We start from the raw sequence: 17,589 nt of genomic DNA, 5'->3' as shown, positions 1-17,589 counted from the left end.
GTCAAGCGATTCCTGTTTACAAATGCACTAACCCATTACTTGTGTCCCAGCAGGCTTTAGTAAAACTAAATTAATACCTACTGGAAGATTACCAGTTTCCAGTATGTTAAAATAGGCTTAACCTATCTACTGCTGGACTTACATCAGAACACCAACAGATTAAACTATACATGAATCGCGAGACAAGCGGCAAGAGAAGAGATTTTTGGAAAAAATACAGGTGAATGAGCAAGAAGGCAGAATAAAGAAAAGAATTCATGAAGAAAAAGAGAGCATGACAGGAAAGAGGAACCAAAAATCTACCTAACAGCAAACTAGAAAGCTCCTGCGGTTCCCAAAACAGGAGGGGCTTTTAATTTCATAACCGCAGTGCCCCACTGCGGGAAACGGCTGTGGTTCACAAGAACTCTAGCGATGGCTTTAGACTGTTGAGAGGAACTGGCGATATGCATAAACCGTCGTCTGCTACGACCCTTGCGTGACCCTGCTTCCGGGCTTTTCTTTTTTTAAATTTTTACAACTTCGAATTGTACTGATCTTGGTGAAAAAAGAATTCTTTTAGGATTAAAGAATGTTTGTGTAACAAGCTGTGAATTTATTATTTAGATTTTAAAAGTTAGATCTAGCGCAAAAACGCACCACGGTCCAAAAACATTCTTCAGTCCACGGCTATCGCCAGTTTAGAATGAAACCCGAAGGAAAGTAACTCATTTTTGACCCGAGTTCAGGATGGGTCCAAAAAGTGTCCGAGACAATCTGCAAAATTAATTCTTTAAAAATTGCTCGCTCTTTACGTAGGGCACCTAGGATGTTCCCGTTTGGTGAGCGTTCAAATGGAAGGGTGTTTGTACTGTGTGTAAAAGCCTGACAGTATCTGTGATGGTTTACGGGAGGCTTACTGTGCCTTTAAATAAAGTTGTACTGTATCCAACTTTTATTTGGTCTGTATATTTGTTGGTGGATGTCTGTGTATGCAACTGTGCGAGTCCGTTAACTTCTGTAATTGTCAGCTTCTGCTGGTGCAAAATGAAACACACCTGCACAATATTTACATGAACATTACCTTGCAGGCACACGATTCTATAATGGCAGAATATTTGACAGGGAAGGGTAAAAACTAATGTGACAATCTGTGGATAAAATGAAAGTGGACTAAGCTCTGAACAAGATTACCCAACTCGATCTGTACACAACTGTTTTTCTAGCGCCTATTTTGTGTCCTTTTTTCCTTTGGAGCATGTGAATGAGCGCAATTTCATGCACATGGATTTGACAAAAAGTGCTAGTCTGTAAAGTTCCCCGAGCTTGGGTACTGTTTTGCGATAACGGTACATCTGAAGACACACAAAATTCTTGAAAATCTAGATTAGTTGGCAGCCACACACGTCCACAAACAAGCAAACCAAGGAACATACACAAAGTCACGAAGACATTTGCACAAACACACTAAGATAGGCACACATCCACACCAACACACCAACATGTACAGTGGAACCCCCTTTTTAAGACCTAAAAATCTGAGAAAATCGTATCTTAAAAAGGAGGGAGTCTTAAAATGGGGGTAAACTTACAGAGGTTATGAACAAAAAGTCTGAGAAAAAAGGGAGGAAGTCTTAAATTGGAGGATCTTAAAAGAGGGGTTCCACTGTACTAACACATCCTCACTTCCTCTCTATCAATCCATGCATCAAGTCAACACGTCTCTCGCAGAAACGACTTAAAAGAGGGGTTCCACTGTACTAACACATCCTCACTTCCTCTCTTTCAATCCATGCATCAAGTCAACACGTCTCTCGCAGAAACGACTTTATGAAAACAACTTCTCCAACAAGGATAACTCCTGACAGCACAGGCAATGGAGGATCATATCGATACAACCAACAAAGCTCTGGACTACTAGTTGTGCAAATAAAAGGGTTTAAGGCTCACAACCCAACACTAACATCTGTTTCGTTGACAACGCCATTACATGTTTCAAAAGGGTCTTTGCAACAATCAATAAGCCACTGGTGAATCTACCGCCCCGATATGGCCCTTCGTGGTCGGCTGGGCGTTAAGCAAACAAACAAACAAACTGGTGAATCTATAAAGTTGCATAAGTCACAACTGATTTTGGTATTAGGAGAATGCATGCACAAAAACACGGCTGAGAAAACAATTTTGTTCCTTATAAAAAAAAAATACAGTACAATCCTATTTCAACCAAAACCTTGGAGGACATCTCGAGCTTTCTAACACATGCTTTTTGAAACACAAAAATAACAAAGTATCACACTTTCCACTCTGGCATTCATTAATGCTATTTGTGATGATGCATTACAGGGAGGTTTTCCTCTTGTTCTTGCCACTGTTTATTTGTTGAATCACATTATTGTTCATATGACAGGAAATCTTCATTTGTAACAGTATCATAAACATGTTATAATTACTCTGGTTATAATCTGCACAGACTATATCTACATGAGTGCAAAACTTTGGATGGTATCTGTTTCCAAAAACAAAAGACAGCCAACGTTCCAAAACTCAGAATAAAAACAAGAAAGGTCATTTGTTGGAACGTTTGTGTTTAAAAAAACAAACGTTCCAACAAATTACCTTTCTTCTTTTTTTTATTCTGGTATCCGTTTCATTAGCAATTATAAGTTCTTTTGGTTCACACGTGCAAAAACAAGTAACGATCCCAACTGACCCAAATATAGTAGGTCACACCTGCAAAAACAATGAACGCGCCGACTGACGCCTAACATTTCCATGTGTTAGCTTCGACGAATAAAATTCATACGCGAAACAACAAGTTCCCGGTTCAAAAAACCAACAAACACCGAAAACTCCAAACTGTTTCCTTACCTTGCAAGTTGACACAATGATAAACAATCAAAATAGTCAATACACTTCAACTAACCTACAACTAAAACTTGTACAGAGAAAGGTTAGAGAAGAATGAAAGCAAAGCAAAGAGAGACAGTGCACCAACACGTCTTCACAGGACGAAAACCATTCGTTAATTGACGTATTCCCGCGTTCTATCTCACGTGACCCATTCCTCTCGGAATTGTGGGAGATAAAACCGTTTCATTAGCAATTATAAGTTCTTTTGGACCCAAACCTCAGTATTACGGGTTGAAAATAATATCTTAGTTTGGCGCTTAGAATGGTTGATCACCATTTGTAAAATCTGTTGTGGAGACTAGGTACTTTAATCTCATTGTTCCTGTACGAGCAAAAACAGCAGCAAACAAAATCTAAAATGAATTGCTTTTCTTTGCAAAGATTTGATGTCGACATCACTGAGACTTAGATGGAATGTTGTTGGTTGTAAAGAGAAGAATGAAAAACGCATTATACAAAACTCTGTATTGCTGTTCAAATGACAAATCTCGGTAACAGAATACAGAAAATACTGACGGCACCAAGTTACCTTGATAACATAAGTAACATAAGGTTATCATTTACATGACTGAATCAAGTTTCACCGATTTCCAAGCAGCGTTGCCATTTCATACACGGGCAAATAAAAACACTGCTGCTGTTGTACCAAAGAGATTCTTTCAGAGTCCTTCCGAACCAGGTAAGCTAAAACTTGCGACAACTTCTTAAACAACGCGTCCTTCAAGCTATTCATCTTTCTTTCTTTGGTGTTTAACGTCGTTTTCAACCACAAAGGTTATATCGCGACGAGGAAAGGGGGGGAGATGGGATAGAGCCACTTGTTAATTGTTTCTTGTTCACAAAAGCACTAATCAAAAATTTGCTCCAGGGGCTTGCAACGTAGTACAATATATTACCTTACTGGGAGAATGCAAGATTCCAGTACAAAGGACTTAACATTTCTTACATACTGCTTGACTAAAATCTTTACAAACATTGACTATATTCTATACAAGAAACACTTAACAAGGGTAAAAGGAGAAACAGAATCCATTAGTCGCCTCTTACGACATGCTGGGGAGCATCGGGTAAATTCTTCCCCCTAACCCGCGGGGGGTATTCAAGCTATTCAAAAATGACAGTTTTCTACAAAGTATAGCCCTGTGCATGTATAAAACACTCTAATGAATAAAAACAAAACATTAAACAGAAATACGGTGCAAAACCGGGTTGCGTCAGCGGTGTAACCTTGTTCAAAACTGCTTCCAAAGCCATGCGTTAACAGATCAACTGCGCTCTGATCTGATTAAAAGTTCTTTGCAGTGATAGATCAGATTCTTTATATACATTATGTTGTTTTTTTAAATTTATTTTTCATAGTTTACTTCTCCAATGTAGATTTTTAATTGCATACGATGTTGACCTTCACATACAAAGGGAGACAGCCCTTAAATTTTCACATATTTTTCCATTGTGAACCAAAGCTAACCATGGAAGACTTCCTAAAATCAACTAGACAAAGCATGCTTAGCAGCATGTAGACTAACAGGAAATGTCAAAAATAACGTTTATCAAAACAAACAAAAAAGTATTTACAATCAGACACCCAATCTCTCTTGGTTACAGAAAAGCAGCAGTTTTGTAAGCAAAGCTTCAGTAACAGAAAGGGGAAGCATTTCATGATTATTTGCATCTTCATTCTCATGAATCCAGGTAACATGAAAACACAGGACTTCCAAGTTATCACTATACGTTATCTACTGAGAAATCTTGTATGGCAAAACTGCAGAGAAAAATCGTGATTTTTACAGTTGTACTGACATGTACATGATGGAAGGCATACACACAATTATTCTGTTAACTTTAACTTCACGGCCTTTCATTATTACAAGCATAATTTTTTCTTCTTTTACGCTAAAACATGAACACGTGGGCTAACACACTTACTTTATACAAATTACTTTTTTTCCAATCTAATACAATGCCCTTTTTTTATTATCAATAATTACAACTTAACTACTATCAGAAAGTGGTACATGCAGCATCATTATTCAGTACAATTATGGGTAACAAAACAAACTGAATTCTCATCAAGTTAACTATAACAGTTTCACAATCTTATTTCCTTTGATCCATGTGCACAATGAGAAAAAAACATCAAGCCACGACCCAAAAGAGTTTTTGTTAAATCCATAACAAACATTTATGATAACAAAAGAAAGGTTTTGATTACACGTGGTAAAATTGAACGATCATGTATGAACGAATACATTAACTTAAAAGTTACACAATGACCGAGAACTGGAAGAGAATAATGTAATCATAACAATATGGAAACCGATGGTAACCGTCTTTAACACACAAATATTCAGTTAAGAAAATATGCATGCAGTGCAGAATGTTGGTGCAATTGTCAGAACTGCAGAATCTACAGTCCTAGGCACGGGAACATTAAAAGAAGAACAATTTGTACTCCAAGTTTAGCATTGGCGAACGACAAGAAAGAAGAACACAATTTGTCTTTAAAGACATACACTCAAATGATGAAAAGAATAAGATGACACACACAAACAGAAACTACAGGATTCATAAACATAAGGGGAGAAAATGTAAAAGATAAAATTATGCACCAAATATTATAAGTTCTCTTGTCTAAGTAGAACACCTATTAAATGAGCATTCAGAAGAAGAAAAAAAAATATTGTTCTGAGAGGAAAGGAGTGGAGTACACAAGGTTGCTGCATGGGTACTGTTCAAAAAACATACAAGAGAAATGACTATCATCATTAATTCTCTAAGTGAAAAAATGCACGTTCCACCAAACAAATGCACAAAATATCAAAGATTCAAGTGGTTTCTGATTGTGCTGTTAAATCTCAAGTCCCCGAGCGACGACGAGTGTCGATCAGTTCCGACATCTAGGAGGTTCTGAGGATGATGATGGCGCAGTTGGGAGGGGCATGATGGGTAACATACTCGCTGACGGAACCCATAAGGGTTCGACGCACCTTGCCCAGACCTCGGGATCCCATGATGATCATGCTCGCCTGCTCTTCTGATGCAGCCTTGACAATTGCCTCCCCTGGTTTCTGCCCTTTCAGAGTGACCATCTTGGCTTGTATCTGGCGTAACAAAACAAAACAATAGTATAACACAAAACAAGAACAGCAAATGCTTTATACGACTCCCCTTCGTCATGCCCCACTACACTCACGAAATTACAGTCAGTGGAACACCCTCTCTCTCTCTCTCTCCCCCCCCCCCCCCCCCCCCTTTCAACAATTTCCTACTCATTGTCCCAAACTTGATCCTAATGCAACCTGACATATCAATTCAATTAGTTATTCAATCCTAAGAATATCACAAAAACAAACTTGCCCCATCCCCACCCCCACCCTCATACTCAACACCATTTTAAGAAAAAAGAAGAGAAATAACACAAAAATCATCATCATACTCACCGAGCGTTTCTTCAAATTCTCAATGTAGTTTCCAGTCAAGTTGCCGATGCGGTCATCCTCCTCCTTCATTGTTTTGGAGATAGCATTCACGTCAGCAGCCATGCCCGCTGTTTGCAAAATAAAATGTAATCAAACTACATGTCAGGTGCCATTACCATGGGTGCATGTTGGGTAACAAAAACTCTGCCTGAACATTGACTGAGCTAGTGTATTCCTGGACGTTTGGTTCAGAAATGTGATCTTCCTGCTTCTAGCACGTATAAATAGCCACATGCACTCCTGTGTTATAGACAGTTTGCTTCACTGTAGAAATTATAAATCAGAATGATAAGTATACACTATTTGTGTGTTTTCATTGTGTGTGTGTGTGTGTGCGTGTGACTGCCTGTCAATGACGAGAGAGGGTCAATAGAAATCAGAGAACAAAGTCCATCTTCTTTGTTCATGGGCTGAAACTCCCAGGTTCAGTTATGTTTTTGCACCAGTGGATTTTTACGTGTATGACCGTTTTTACCCCGCCATTCAGGAAGCCATATGCCGATTCCAGGGGAAGCTTGTCGGGTATTTTTGTGTTTCTATAACCCACCGAACTCTGACATGGATTACAGGATCTTTTCCGTGCGCACTTGGTCTTGTGCTTGCGTGTACACACGAAGGGAGATATCGATAAGGCACAAGCAAATCTGCACATAAGTTGACCTGGGAGATCGGAACAATCTCCACCCTTAACCTGCCAGGAGGCCGTGACTGGGATTTGAACTCACGACCTTCCGATTAGGAGGCTGATGTCTTATCCACGAGGCCACTGCGCCCGTCGGGACCAAAGTCTATCAAATGGGACGGCTTGGAAAGACATGTACTACTACTACTACACACCGATTCACTAACAACAAATACACACACAATAAGACATGAAGTCTGTGTAGACCCAAATTCGTTCACATTCTTTGCTTGCTGGGCAATGCATTAATTTGGCTTACTGTGCACTGTACAGTTTCTACTTTGTACCTTTTTTTTTTACTTGCATTGTTTACTTTTATATGTGCATTGTTTACTTTGGCTGTTTTGTTTGTGCTCACTGAACATTTTTCACAATAACAATAAAAATTACCATTCATTCTTCTAATAACACAAACAGCGAAGGCAGGTTATAATTTTAGTTGCACGGTCTATAACCTTATTAAGCATGCAGCGACCACTGCAAAGCATTGCGCAAAATAATGCTGCATTTTACAGGTGATTGGCGACAGCCCATGCAAATCAGCACAACGCACAAGTGATTATTTAAAAACATGGTAATACTTACGCATGCCCATATTAATGTTGTATTCTGCGGAGTGAACCAGATACACCATATCCCCGGGGCGGTTCACATTGTCAAGGTACCCTGAAGAAAAACCGACAAACAAGACCTTTTACTCACATGAGAATGACAGCATATCAATCAGTTTCATACAGTGAAAATAACCCCCCTTTTAACACTGTCTACCCCACATGTGTTGACCAAGTTTTTTTTTAGCCGAGACCAGCTGTGCTGCAGCAGGTCACTCAGAATTGTAGTAACTGTGTATCAACACGATGGAATGCAGGCGTTAGATCGACGTTACAGGAAGCGACTGAAGTGAATGTGTGTACGTACGAATATATCCGTACCAGGTCAGATAGAGCCATATAAGTGGGTACTTTCTTTATTTGGTGTTTAACGTCGTTTTCAACCGTTCAAGGTTATATCGCGACGGAGGGAAGGGGGGTGATGGGATAGAGCCACTTGTCAATTGTTTCTTGTTCACAAAAGCACTAATACAAAATTTGCTCCAGGGGCTTGCAACGACTAGTACAATATATTACCTTACTGGGAGAATGCAAGTTTCCAGTACAAAGGACTTGACATTTCTTACATACTGCTTGACTAAAATCTTTACAAAAATTGACTATATTCCATACAAGAAACACTTAACAAGGGTAAAAGGAGAAACAGAATCCGTTAGTCGCCTCTTACGACATGCTGGGGAGCATCGGGTAAATTCTTCCCCCTAACCCGCGGGGGGTATAAGTGGGTACGGATATATATCCGTACCAGGTCAGATAGAGCCATATAAGTGGGTATATATCCGTACCTGGGAGACAACGAGTTAAGACCTCCTAATTGAGGGAGCCCTTCATTTGAAGGCCTTAATCCCTTCTCATATTTTCTGTAACCCCTGAAAATGTACCTCCATTTGGGCGGGAATGTAGCTCAGTCGGTAGCGCGCTGGATTTGTATCCAGTTGGCCGCTGTCAGCGTGAGTTCGTCCCCACGTTCGGAGATTTATTTCTCAGAGTCAACTTTGTGTACAGACTGTCCTCGGTGTCCCACACCCCCGTGTGTACACGCAAGCACAAGACCAAGTGCGCACGAAAAAGATCCTGTAATCCATGTCAGAGTTCGGTGGGTTATAAAAACACGAAAATACCCAGCATGCTTCCTCCAAAAACGGTGTATGGCTGCCTAAATGGCGGGGTAAAAAACGGTCATACTCGTAAAATTCCACTCGTGCAAAAAAAACAACAACACGTGTATGTGGGAGTTTCAGCCCACGAACGCAGAAGAAGAAGAAGTACCTCTATTTTATTTGTAGGGCCTGATATAATTGTCAGATTTTGGAGGTCTGACAAGGAGGGTTGCACTGTATGAGGGCACTGCCTGCCACTGTGCAGCTTTCAGTCTTGGTTTACAGTAAAACCTGTCTCTAAAGGACACCCTTGGGGTATGGTAATGGTGTCCCTATTAGACAGGTGTCCTTTCTTCACAGGTGGAGGGGCCGGGGCAATATTTTACAAAGAGCACTGAAAATAGAGAGAGAGAGAGAGAGAGAGAGAGAGAGAGAGAGAGAGAGAGAGAGAGAGAGAGAGAGAGAGAGAGAGAGAATTGAGCTATTGAATACAAAGGCTACAGTAGAACCCCCTGTTTACGACTTTGGAAAAACCTTGAAAATTAGGTCGTAAAAAAAGGGGGGGGGGGGGGGGGTGTCTTAAAAGGGGTGTTTGAGTTTTTGGCCCGGGCGGTCATGAATTTGGTTGCCGTGTATCTACTGTCATGTTTACACACAAACACACAGTGTATGTGGGAGTTTCAGCCCACGAACGCAGAAGAAGAAGAAGTACCTCCATTTTATTTGTAGGGCCTGATATAATTGTCAGATTTTGGAGGTCTGACAAGGAGGGTTGCACTGTATGAGGGCACTGTGCAGCTTTCAGTCTTGGTTTACACTAGTAAACAATCACTATTTTGGTCATTACACCCCCGGTATAGGGGTGTGTATAGGTTTCGGTCGATGTGTTTGTTTGTTTGTTTGTGTGTTTGTTTGTGTTCGCAAGTAGATCTCAAGAATGAACGGACCGATCGTCACCAAACTTGGTGAACAGGTTCTATACATTCCTGAGACGGTCCTTACAAAAATTGGGACCAGTCAAACACACGGTTAGGGAGTTATTGGTGGATTTTGGTTTTTGGGGGGGATCAACTACGGCATAACTCTTCCTTAATCTTCTCCATGTTTTCAGCGTTTACCTCCCTTCCTTCGTATGGTGCACTATAGTATGAGGGGGCATCTTCGGATATTCCCGGCGTTCTGTTACTATTTTTAGAAGGTCACCGCAGTGTCCAGAACGTAAATTGGACCCGTAAATTATCCTCACTGTAAAAGTGCAAAGGTCGAATCAATTTATAGCCACGCAAAAAATACACTCTCATCTATCTCTATATATTTATACAATAGATATAGATATATATATATATACGGCTTCTCTGTGTGTGTGTGTGTTTGAGTGTGTCTGTAGAAAACACCTGTGTATTGCACAGTTCTGTTTGTGATGTGGTACCTAGGGCGTCGTCGACAAGTATGGGACTCGACATGATATGATCAGGAATGGCATTATGGCCCCTGAATCATGTTCGTGCTGTTCCCATTCCACGAGTCTGGAAGGGACCTAAGCTTGACGGGTCCATTTTGTGGGGTTTTGTCAATTAAACTTTTACTGACAGTTTGTTGAATCTGGGGACGTGAATTTTAAAGTTATCGTTATGTGACTGAGACTACTCCTTTTCTGCATTCGATGTGACTGAGACTACAAAAATAGTGGATACTATTGTGAGAAAGATTGCGCGACTAGAGCGGTGTTTGAGGTGTCAAATTCTGTCAGTTTTCCCTATTCCAAGCAGAAAGCCGACATCAGGTAAATATCAATCGGTAGTGTAGATGTATGTACTATGCACTGCCATTGAACATAATTTTATATACAGTGTCCTTTAATTTTTTTTCTCTGATTTAATCCACACGTGGTGAGCATGCTTTATATTATATACATGAGACAGGTTTTACAAAAAATGCGGTCAGTAGGTGTTACAGAAAGAGTTATATTGATTTGTCTTTTTCTCCGCCTGTCTCTTTGTCCACTCAATCAACTTATTTTAACCACACTTGTTAGCAGTGCCTTCTCAGTTGGTGGCAGTGAGAATGGTAAGGACGGGGGTGTTTTTCCTACCTCGGAGGAATTTCTTGTTTGTGTTTGTTTGCTTAACGCCCATGGTATGATAAAAGTGTGGGACTCAAGGGACTTGTTAGGCTCAGTGAGTGTACAAGCTCAATTCCATTCAACAGTGAAGCCATTTGCAACTCTTGTACCTGGACAGCCACAGCTGGGATGCAAATTGGAACCCCCCTTTAATTAAAGACCACCATTTTAATGTAACCGAGTGCCGAAACACCACAATCACCTTTGGAGGTGAAGTCCATTCAAACAGGATTGAGAATTTTAGAGCTTATTTCAAAGAAATCCATGAACATTCAGAGAGACAAAAGCCGCCAGACCACATCACAAACAGAACTCTACAATCCACAGGTGTTAGCTCGCAACTTCTAAGGCGAACAACTCTGCAGAGTCTGCTGTGAAGGGCGACGGTAGTCTCCCTGTCACATTAAGACCTTGCTTTTTCAGATGTTTAGTTCATTCATAACCTCTAACTTTACATCAATGTTCTAATACTCCATCCTTTGTAACTTTTAAGCCCTGACTTTCTCAATTTCTCAAGAGTTTTAAAAAGGGAGATCAGCTGCTGTACTCCTTAACAGGAGGGAGGGGGTGGGGGTTCCACTGTACTCCTACAGGGAACACACAACTCAATATTTGACAATATTATGCAAGTGGGAAAGCCACAGGCCCACAGTCACCTAAACAGGCATAACTTTATGTCAGACTGAGAAGGTGATACAGGTGACACACAGGAGAGGAAAGGAGAGGGAAGTCCTCCAGCCTAGGGGACACTGTGACCTTCTTCAGTCCCCCCCCCCCCTCCACTTCACTCAATCACTACCTTTCCACCCCCACCGCTACCTGTCACTAAACCCCATGCCCTCTGTGTGACAGTGTCCTATTTGACTCATGTTAGGGGTCATGATTCAGTGTTTTACTACAGAGGAACCTCACCTTTAAGATCTCAAAAAAGCTGAGAAACTTAGGTCTTAAAAAGAGGGAGTCTTAAAATGTAGGTACATTGACAGGGGTATTGCAAAGAACGTCTGAGAAAACTGTCTTAAAACAGAGGAAGCCTTAAATTGGGGGGGGGGGGGGGGGGGGGAGGTTCCTCTGTATTATATGTGTGTGATGGTACTTCAGTTTATATATATATCCTTCAGAGACAGCTTGTATAGAGACCTGTTGAGTGATATCAAGATAGAGGCTCATCCCAGCAATAATTCTGTCCCAAAAGATTGCATGGCAAATATATTTATGTCTTCAGTTAGTAGTAATAATACACCATCAATAACTTGTCACACTGATATAAGCCAGTGTTATTGTGCATGAAAAACTCACAGCACAGTTCTTCTCAAATGTTTTTCTCCTGAATGACAGCTAATATCAGTCCACCAGAAAAATAAAGACAGAATGATTACATCACTGATATGTATATATTTTCCCCTCTTTTAACAACATGACAGTAACACCAAAGACAATGCAACAGGTTACGAAAGATTAAAACTTACAACACAAAAAATACCTGTGATACACGCTCAATACTTTACCATGCCAGTATAATGGCAGTAATTCACTAACAAGGGCAAGATCTAGAGCAGGCAAGAGGGATGTATATATTACAACACAATCTAGCTTTTATTTACAACCATTGGGAACTGAAGACAGTGAAGTATCAAGCCACAAAACAAACCTTGACAATCAATGTCATAACACACATGAATAATGACAGATTACCCCCTAATTCAATTTGAGACTTTAGTTTGAAACCTTTTCATCTTTAACTCTCAGTTCCTAATAATATTAAACAGCAATAGTCAAAATTTAGCTGGGGCCGATTTCACAATTCTTCAGTTATGCTACAGTGAGCCTCAGAAAACAGGCACTCAAAATTTTATCTCGACTTCTACTAGTTCTAGCCTCCACATCTCATCTAGTTATACTGATACCCAAACATGCGCACTCAGTTCTCGGTCAGGCACACTTGAGACTATCCCCCACAGGGCTGTTTCGGCCTTTCAAAGATAAATTCATACTGTAAGTTAAACTCATGCGCAGTTGATAACGTTTTGTGTTTCCAGAACATCTTTGTTAACTACCAGCGTAATAAATTGATAATGTACATGTGACAGATACAGTGGAACCCCCTTTTTAAGACCCCCCCCTTTTTAAGACCCCCCAATTTAAGACTTCCTCCCTTTTAAGACTTTCTGTTCATGACCTTTGTACATTTACCTCCATTTTAAGACCTGATTTTCTCAGATTTTTGGAGGTCTTAAATCGGGGGTTCCACTGTACACTAGATAAGGCTCTAAGTTGACTCTAAAATGTTACCTTGACTTCTAGCCTCCACTACCTCATAGTGATACCCACACAATATCAGTTCTTGGTCAGACAGACTTGAGACTACCACTCCCTAGGCTGTTTCAAAGATAAAGTCGTCATACTCTTAAAACTCATGCGCAGTTGATAACGTTTTGCGCAGAAAAACAAAAACAGAGTTTCCAGAACATCCTTGTTAAAAGACTGCCTGCATAATGAATGATGCAACATGACACAGATAAACTATAGACTATGTATATGATTCAAAATGATGAATGCAATGACTCATATTACTTTTAACCTTAAATTATAGTTAAAAGAAAAGAAATACCTGCAGCAGTATATTGAGAGTAAAATGTATTACAACTTATATCTTCATTGTAATTATGACCAGCAGATATATATGCATCAGCTAGAGCTAGTATAAAGTCTATAAGAATGACTGGAATGCTGCCAGTGAAGACAACTTTTGTATTAGGGCCTGGCAGGTTGAGCAGGAAGTGCTAGAGAAAAAAAGTATTTATAGTCTGTAGCAACCGGTACAGGTCTGCTTACCAAGTGCTGAAGCAATGATTTTTTTCCCACTCAAACAAATACAAGTCAGTGACCTCTCTAGCCACAGCACCTACACTCACAGAAACACCAGCTTAAGCTTACAACATAATGGTAGATTAGTGCATGGGAAAACTCTCTGAGAGCCTGAGACTGAATCAGGTGAAACCTGTGAATCGGTCAATGAATGCGAGTAGCTCTATTCCCTCCTTGAAGACCTGATATATACATCAATACTCCCCAATTTAAGACTTCCTCCTTTTTAAGACCTTGTTTTCTCAGAAATTCTGTTCATAACCTCTGTATATTACCCCCATTTTAGGACTCCCTCCTTTTCAAGATCTGCTTTTCTCAGTTTGGGAGGTCTTAAAAGGGGGGTTCCACTGTATCATATAAAGGGGACAAATGATTATGATAGAACAGCTTTAATCTTTCATTTGGACAAAACACAACTCAGGTAACACTAACAGCAACACTAAAGTACTTAATATGACTATGAGTTTACAAAAATGCCCGCACATGCATCACCCAAATAATTATCCCTGATGCAGGTAACGATTGAGCACACACAGAAGGAAGACATCCTGTGAGAGAAATGACGAAAGTATTGGAAAGCCTCGCATACGCCCTCCACGAGACAAGGGCATTTAACCGACCGTGACGACGGAATGTAATGTAAGGCACTTTTATAGAGGCTATCACGGTGCAAGTCAACTGTCCCTTTCTACTGCGTATCGGACGACAAAACGACAATTAATAGTAATACCAAGCGAGGGTTAACAAGGGCATATTTTTTTCTTCAAGATTACCCCGTATTCTAAAAGTACTAAACGATACCGGTCGACAAACTCAAGCAACGGGCTAATCATTTGCAAAGTGGGCTGGGCCGTACTTCACTTAGAGAGTGAAAAGCTGCCCCCCATGGACGAACGAACAGGTATAATTCATCACCGGTAAAGTTTAATCAAATTAATGAATGCCACCCACACACACGCAAAAATAGTCATAGTACTCATACTCACAGTTGAACGCCCCGTCGGCCGGTTTGCTGCCGTCAACTGCGATGAAAACTTTTCTTTCTGCCATTTTGCTTGTGTATCTGACGCGATCTGTATTTCTAGTGTCTTCTCTCTATCAAAGCAACGCTTCTTCTGCTACACCGAGAGGGTCAAGGTCATTTGAACGACTAGTGACGTCGACTACGCTGAGCGCGCGAGTTGGGAATTCTCAAGTGGTCACTGGCGCAGTGGTGACGAAATGTCTCTGATGGGGAAAAAAGGAGTGAGGCTGATAAAGAGATCATAAACATCACCGTTGTTTTTCTTTCGTAATACGTGGTTTTATTGCGACAACGCACGCGGCACGTCGAGTGTGAAATAGTATGGAAAGCCGTTTGGCTCATAACCATTACACGTGTAATAAATCATAAATACACGTGTAATAAATGATTTATACACGTTTATTTATTTCTTATTGCACGTGTAATTTATCTTTTTTCTTATGCTATGGAATAGCATAATGATTAAATACACGTGTAATAAATATTTCATACACGTGTAAGTTGAAATGGTTAAATACACGTGTGAGAAATGTATTACGCGTGTATTTAATCATTTCGTACACGTGTATGACATTTTTATTACACGTGTATTAATCATTAATTACACGTGTAGTAATTATTTATTACACGTGTACTAATCATTTTTTACACGGCTTTCCATGGAAAGCCGTTTGGCTCATAACCATTACACGTGTAATAAATCATAAATACACGTGTAATAAATGATTAATACACGTGTATTTATTTCTTATTGCACGTGTAATTTATCTTTTTTTCTTATGCTATGGAATAGCATAATGATTAAATACACGTGTAATAAATATTTCATACACGTGTAAGAAATGATTAAATACACGTGTAATAAATATTTCATGCACGTGTAAGAAATGTTTATTACGCGTGTATTTAATCATTTCGTACACGTGTATGACATTTTTATTACACGTGTATTAATCATTAATTACACGTGTATTAATTATTTATTACACGTGTACTAATAATTTTTTACACGTGTAATGGTTATGAGCCAAACGGCTTTCCATTGAAATAGGCACTTTCCTCCGACGCCTTAAATATACTTTGCGACCAGAGGACTGAGTTATATTTAGATATCTATAGATATAACTCAGTCGACAGTGCTTCAAACCCAACCACTAGAGAGACTGTGTATTCTACCGTCTCTGACAACACCCCAGAGACGAAGTGTCAATATGTGCCGGTGTTTCAGACCGTTAGGCCTTATACGCTACAGGAGGCAAAAATAATGGGGGTGGGGGGGGGGGGAGGGGTGGGGGTAGCCGTATATTGAAGTTATGGGGGGGCCCTAGCCCTATATCGAAGTAATGAGAGACAAGTCGCGTAAGGCGAAATTACAACATTAATTTTAGTCAATCTGTCGAACTCACGGAATGAATCTGAACGCACTGCATTTTTACACCAAGACATAATTATTGTCCTGAGACATGATTTTTCAAAATTATCTCGCAATCTACAAACATTTTGTAATGTGGATAAGAACATAATAAGTACGTCAAAAGATACCTAATAGTACGCGAGGTCGAGGGCGTACAATTTAAGTGAAACTTCTACCTTAGAGGGTATATCGACCCCTCCCTCCAAAAAAAACAAAAACAAGTCGCGTAAGGCGAAATTACAACATTTAGTCAAGCTGTCGAACTAACAGAATGAAACTGAACTCACTGCATTTTTACAGCAAGAGCGTATACTCGTAGCATCGTCAGTCCACCGCTCGATGCACAGGCAGTGAAATTGACAAGAAGAGCGGGGTAGTAGTTGCGCTGAGAAGGATAGCACGCTTTTCTTTATCTCTATTCTTTTTAACTTTCTGAGCACACATATCACATCTATATGTTTTTGGAATCAGGAACCCACAAGAAATAAGATGAAATTGTTTTTAAATCGATTTCGGAAATTTTATTTTAATAATAATTTTTATATTTTTAATTTTCAGAGCTTGTTTTTAATCCGAATATAACATATTTATATGTTTTTGGAATCAGAAAATGATGAAGAATAAGATAAACGTAAATTTGGATCGTTTAAAAAAATTTTTTATTTTTTTTACAATTTTCAGATTTTTAATGACCAAAGTCATTAATTAATTTTTAAGCCACCAAGCTGAAATGCAATACCGAAGTCCGGCCTTCGTCGAAGATTGCTGGGCCAAAATTTCAATCAATTTGATTGAAAAATGAGGGTGTGACAGTGCTGCCTCAACTTTTAAAAAAAGCCGGATATGACGTCATCAAAGGTATTTATCGAAAAAAAGAAAACAAATTCCGGGGATATCATTCCCAGGAACTCTCATGTCAAATTTCATAAAGATCGGTCCAGCAGTTTAGTCTGAATCGCTCTACACACACACACACACACGTCTAATATGGACCATTTGTGATTTTTTCTGTATTTAATTTTTGCTGAATGTCTATCAAAGCTATTTCACTCTAATTAGGCCTAACGATTAACCTAAGAGAGAAGGACTACCAAACACAAAATGAAACTTCTTCGCAAGAAAACAAGCTAGTTATCAGCATGAAACAAAAAGTGGTCCATATTAGGAGCCCTTCCCCTACGTAAGCATTTGATCGAAAAATAGTTAGTCAGTGACTGACATCGCTCAAAATGGCTCCGAAGTTGCAAGGTTGGTGTGTTTCATCTGCGTTTTTAGAGTCTTTCGCACACTCTGGTGCAAATGAAGTGATCAGGGCGGTGAGAGAAACGAACGAACCACCAAAAAATCGACCGGCACGGTTGGCCTAGTGGTAAGGCGTCCGCCCCGTGATCGGGAGGTCG

General features: G+C 39.9%; 1 protein-coding gene across 1 annotated transcript; it reads right to left on the bottom strand.

The window, feature by feature from the left end:
* Positions 1-3,067: 3,067 nt before the first annotated feature.
* On the bottom strand, positions 3,068-14,895 carry LOC138964362 (uncharacterized). The gene is made up of 4 exons (XM_070336294.1): positions 14,738-14,895; positions 7,636-7,716; positions 6,330-6,436; positions 3,068-5,990 (listed from the first exon to the last, which is right to left on the bottom strand). Exons 1-4 carry the CDS (start codon positions 14,799-14,801, stop codon positions 5,787-5,789), a joined length of 456 nt encoding a protein of 151 aa, XP_070192395.1. The 5' UTR covers positions 14,802-14,895; the 3' UTR covers positions 3,068-5,786.
* Between the last annotated feature and the right edge of the window lie 2,694 nt (positions 14,896-17,589).

This window comes from Littorina saxatilis, linkage group LG4 (assembly GCF_037325665.1).
Source record: "Littorina saxatilis isolate snail1 linkage group LG4, US_GU_Lsax_2.0, whole genome shotgun sequence".
NCBI classification, from domain to species: Eukaryota; Metazoa; Mollusca; class Gastropoda; order Littorinimorpha; family Littorinidae; genus Littorina; species Littorina saxatilis.
Note: the sequence above shows the minus strand (reverse complement) of the source record. Positions and strands in the feature narration are given on the sequence as shown.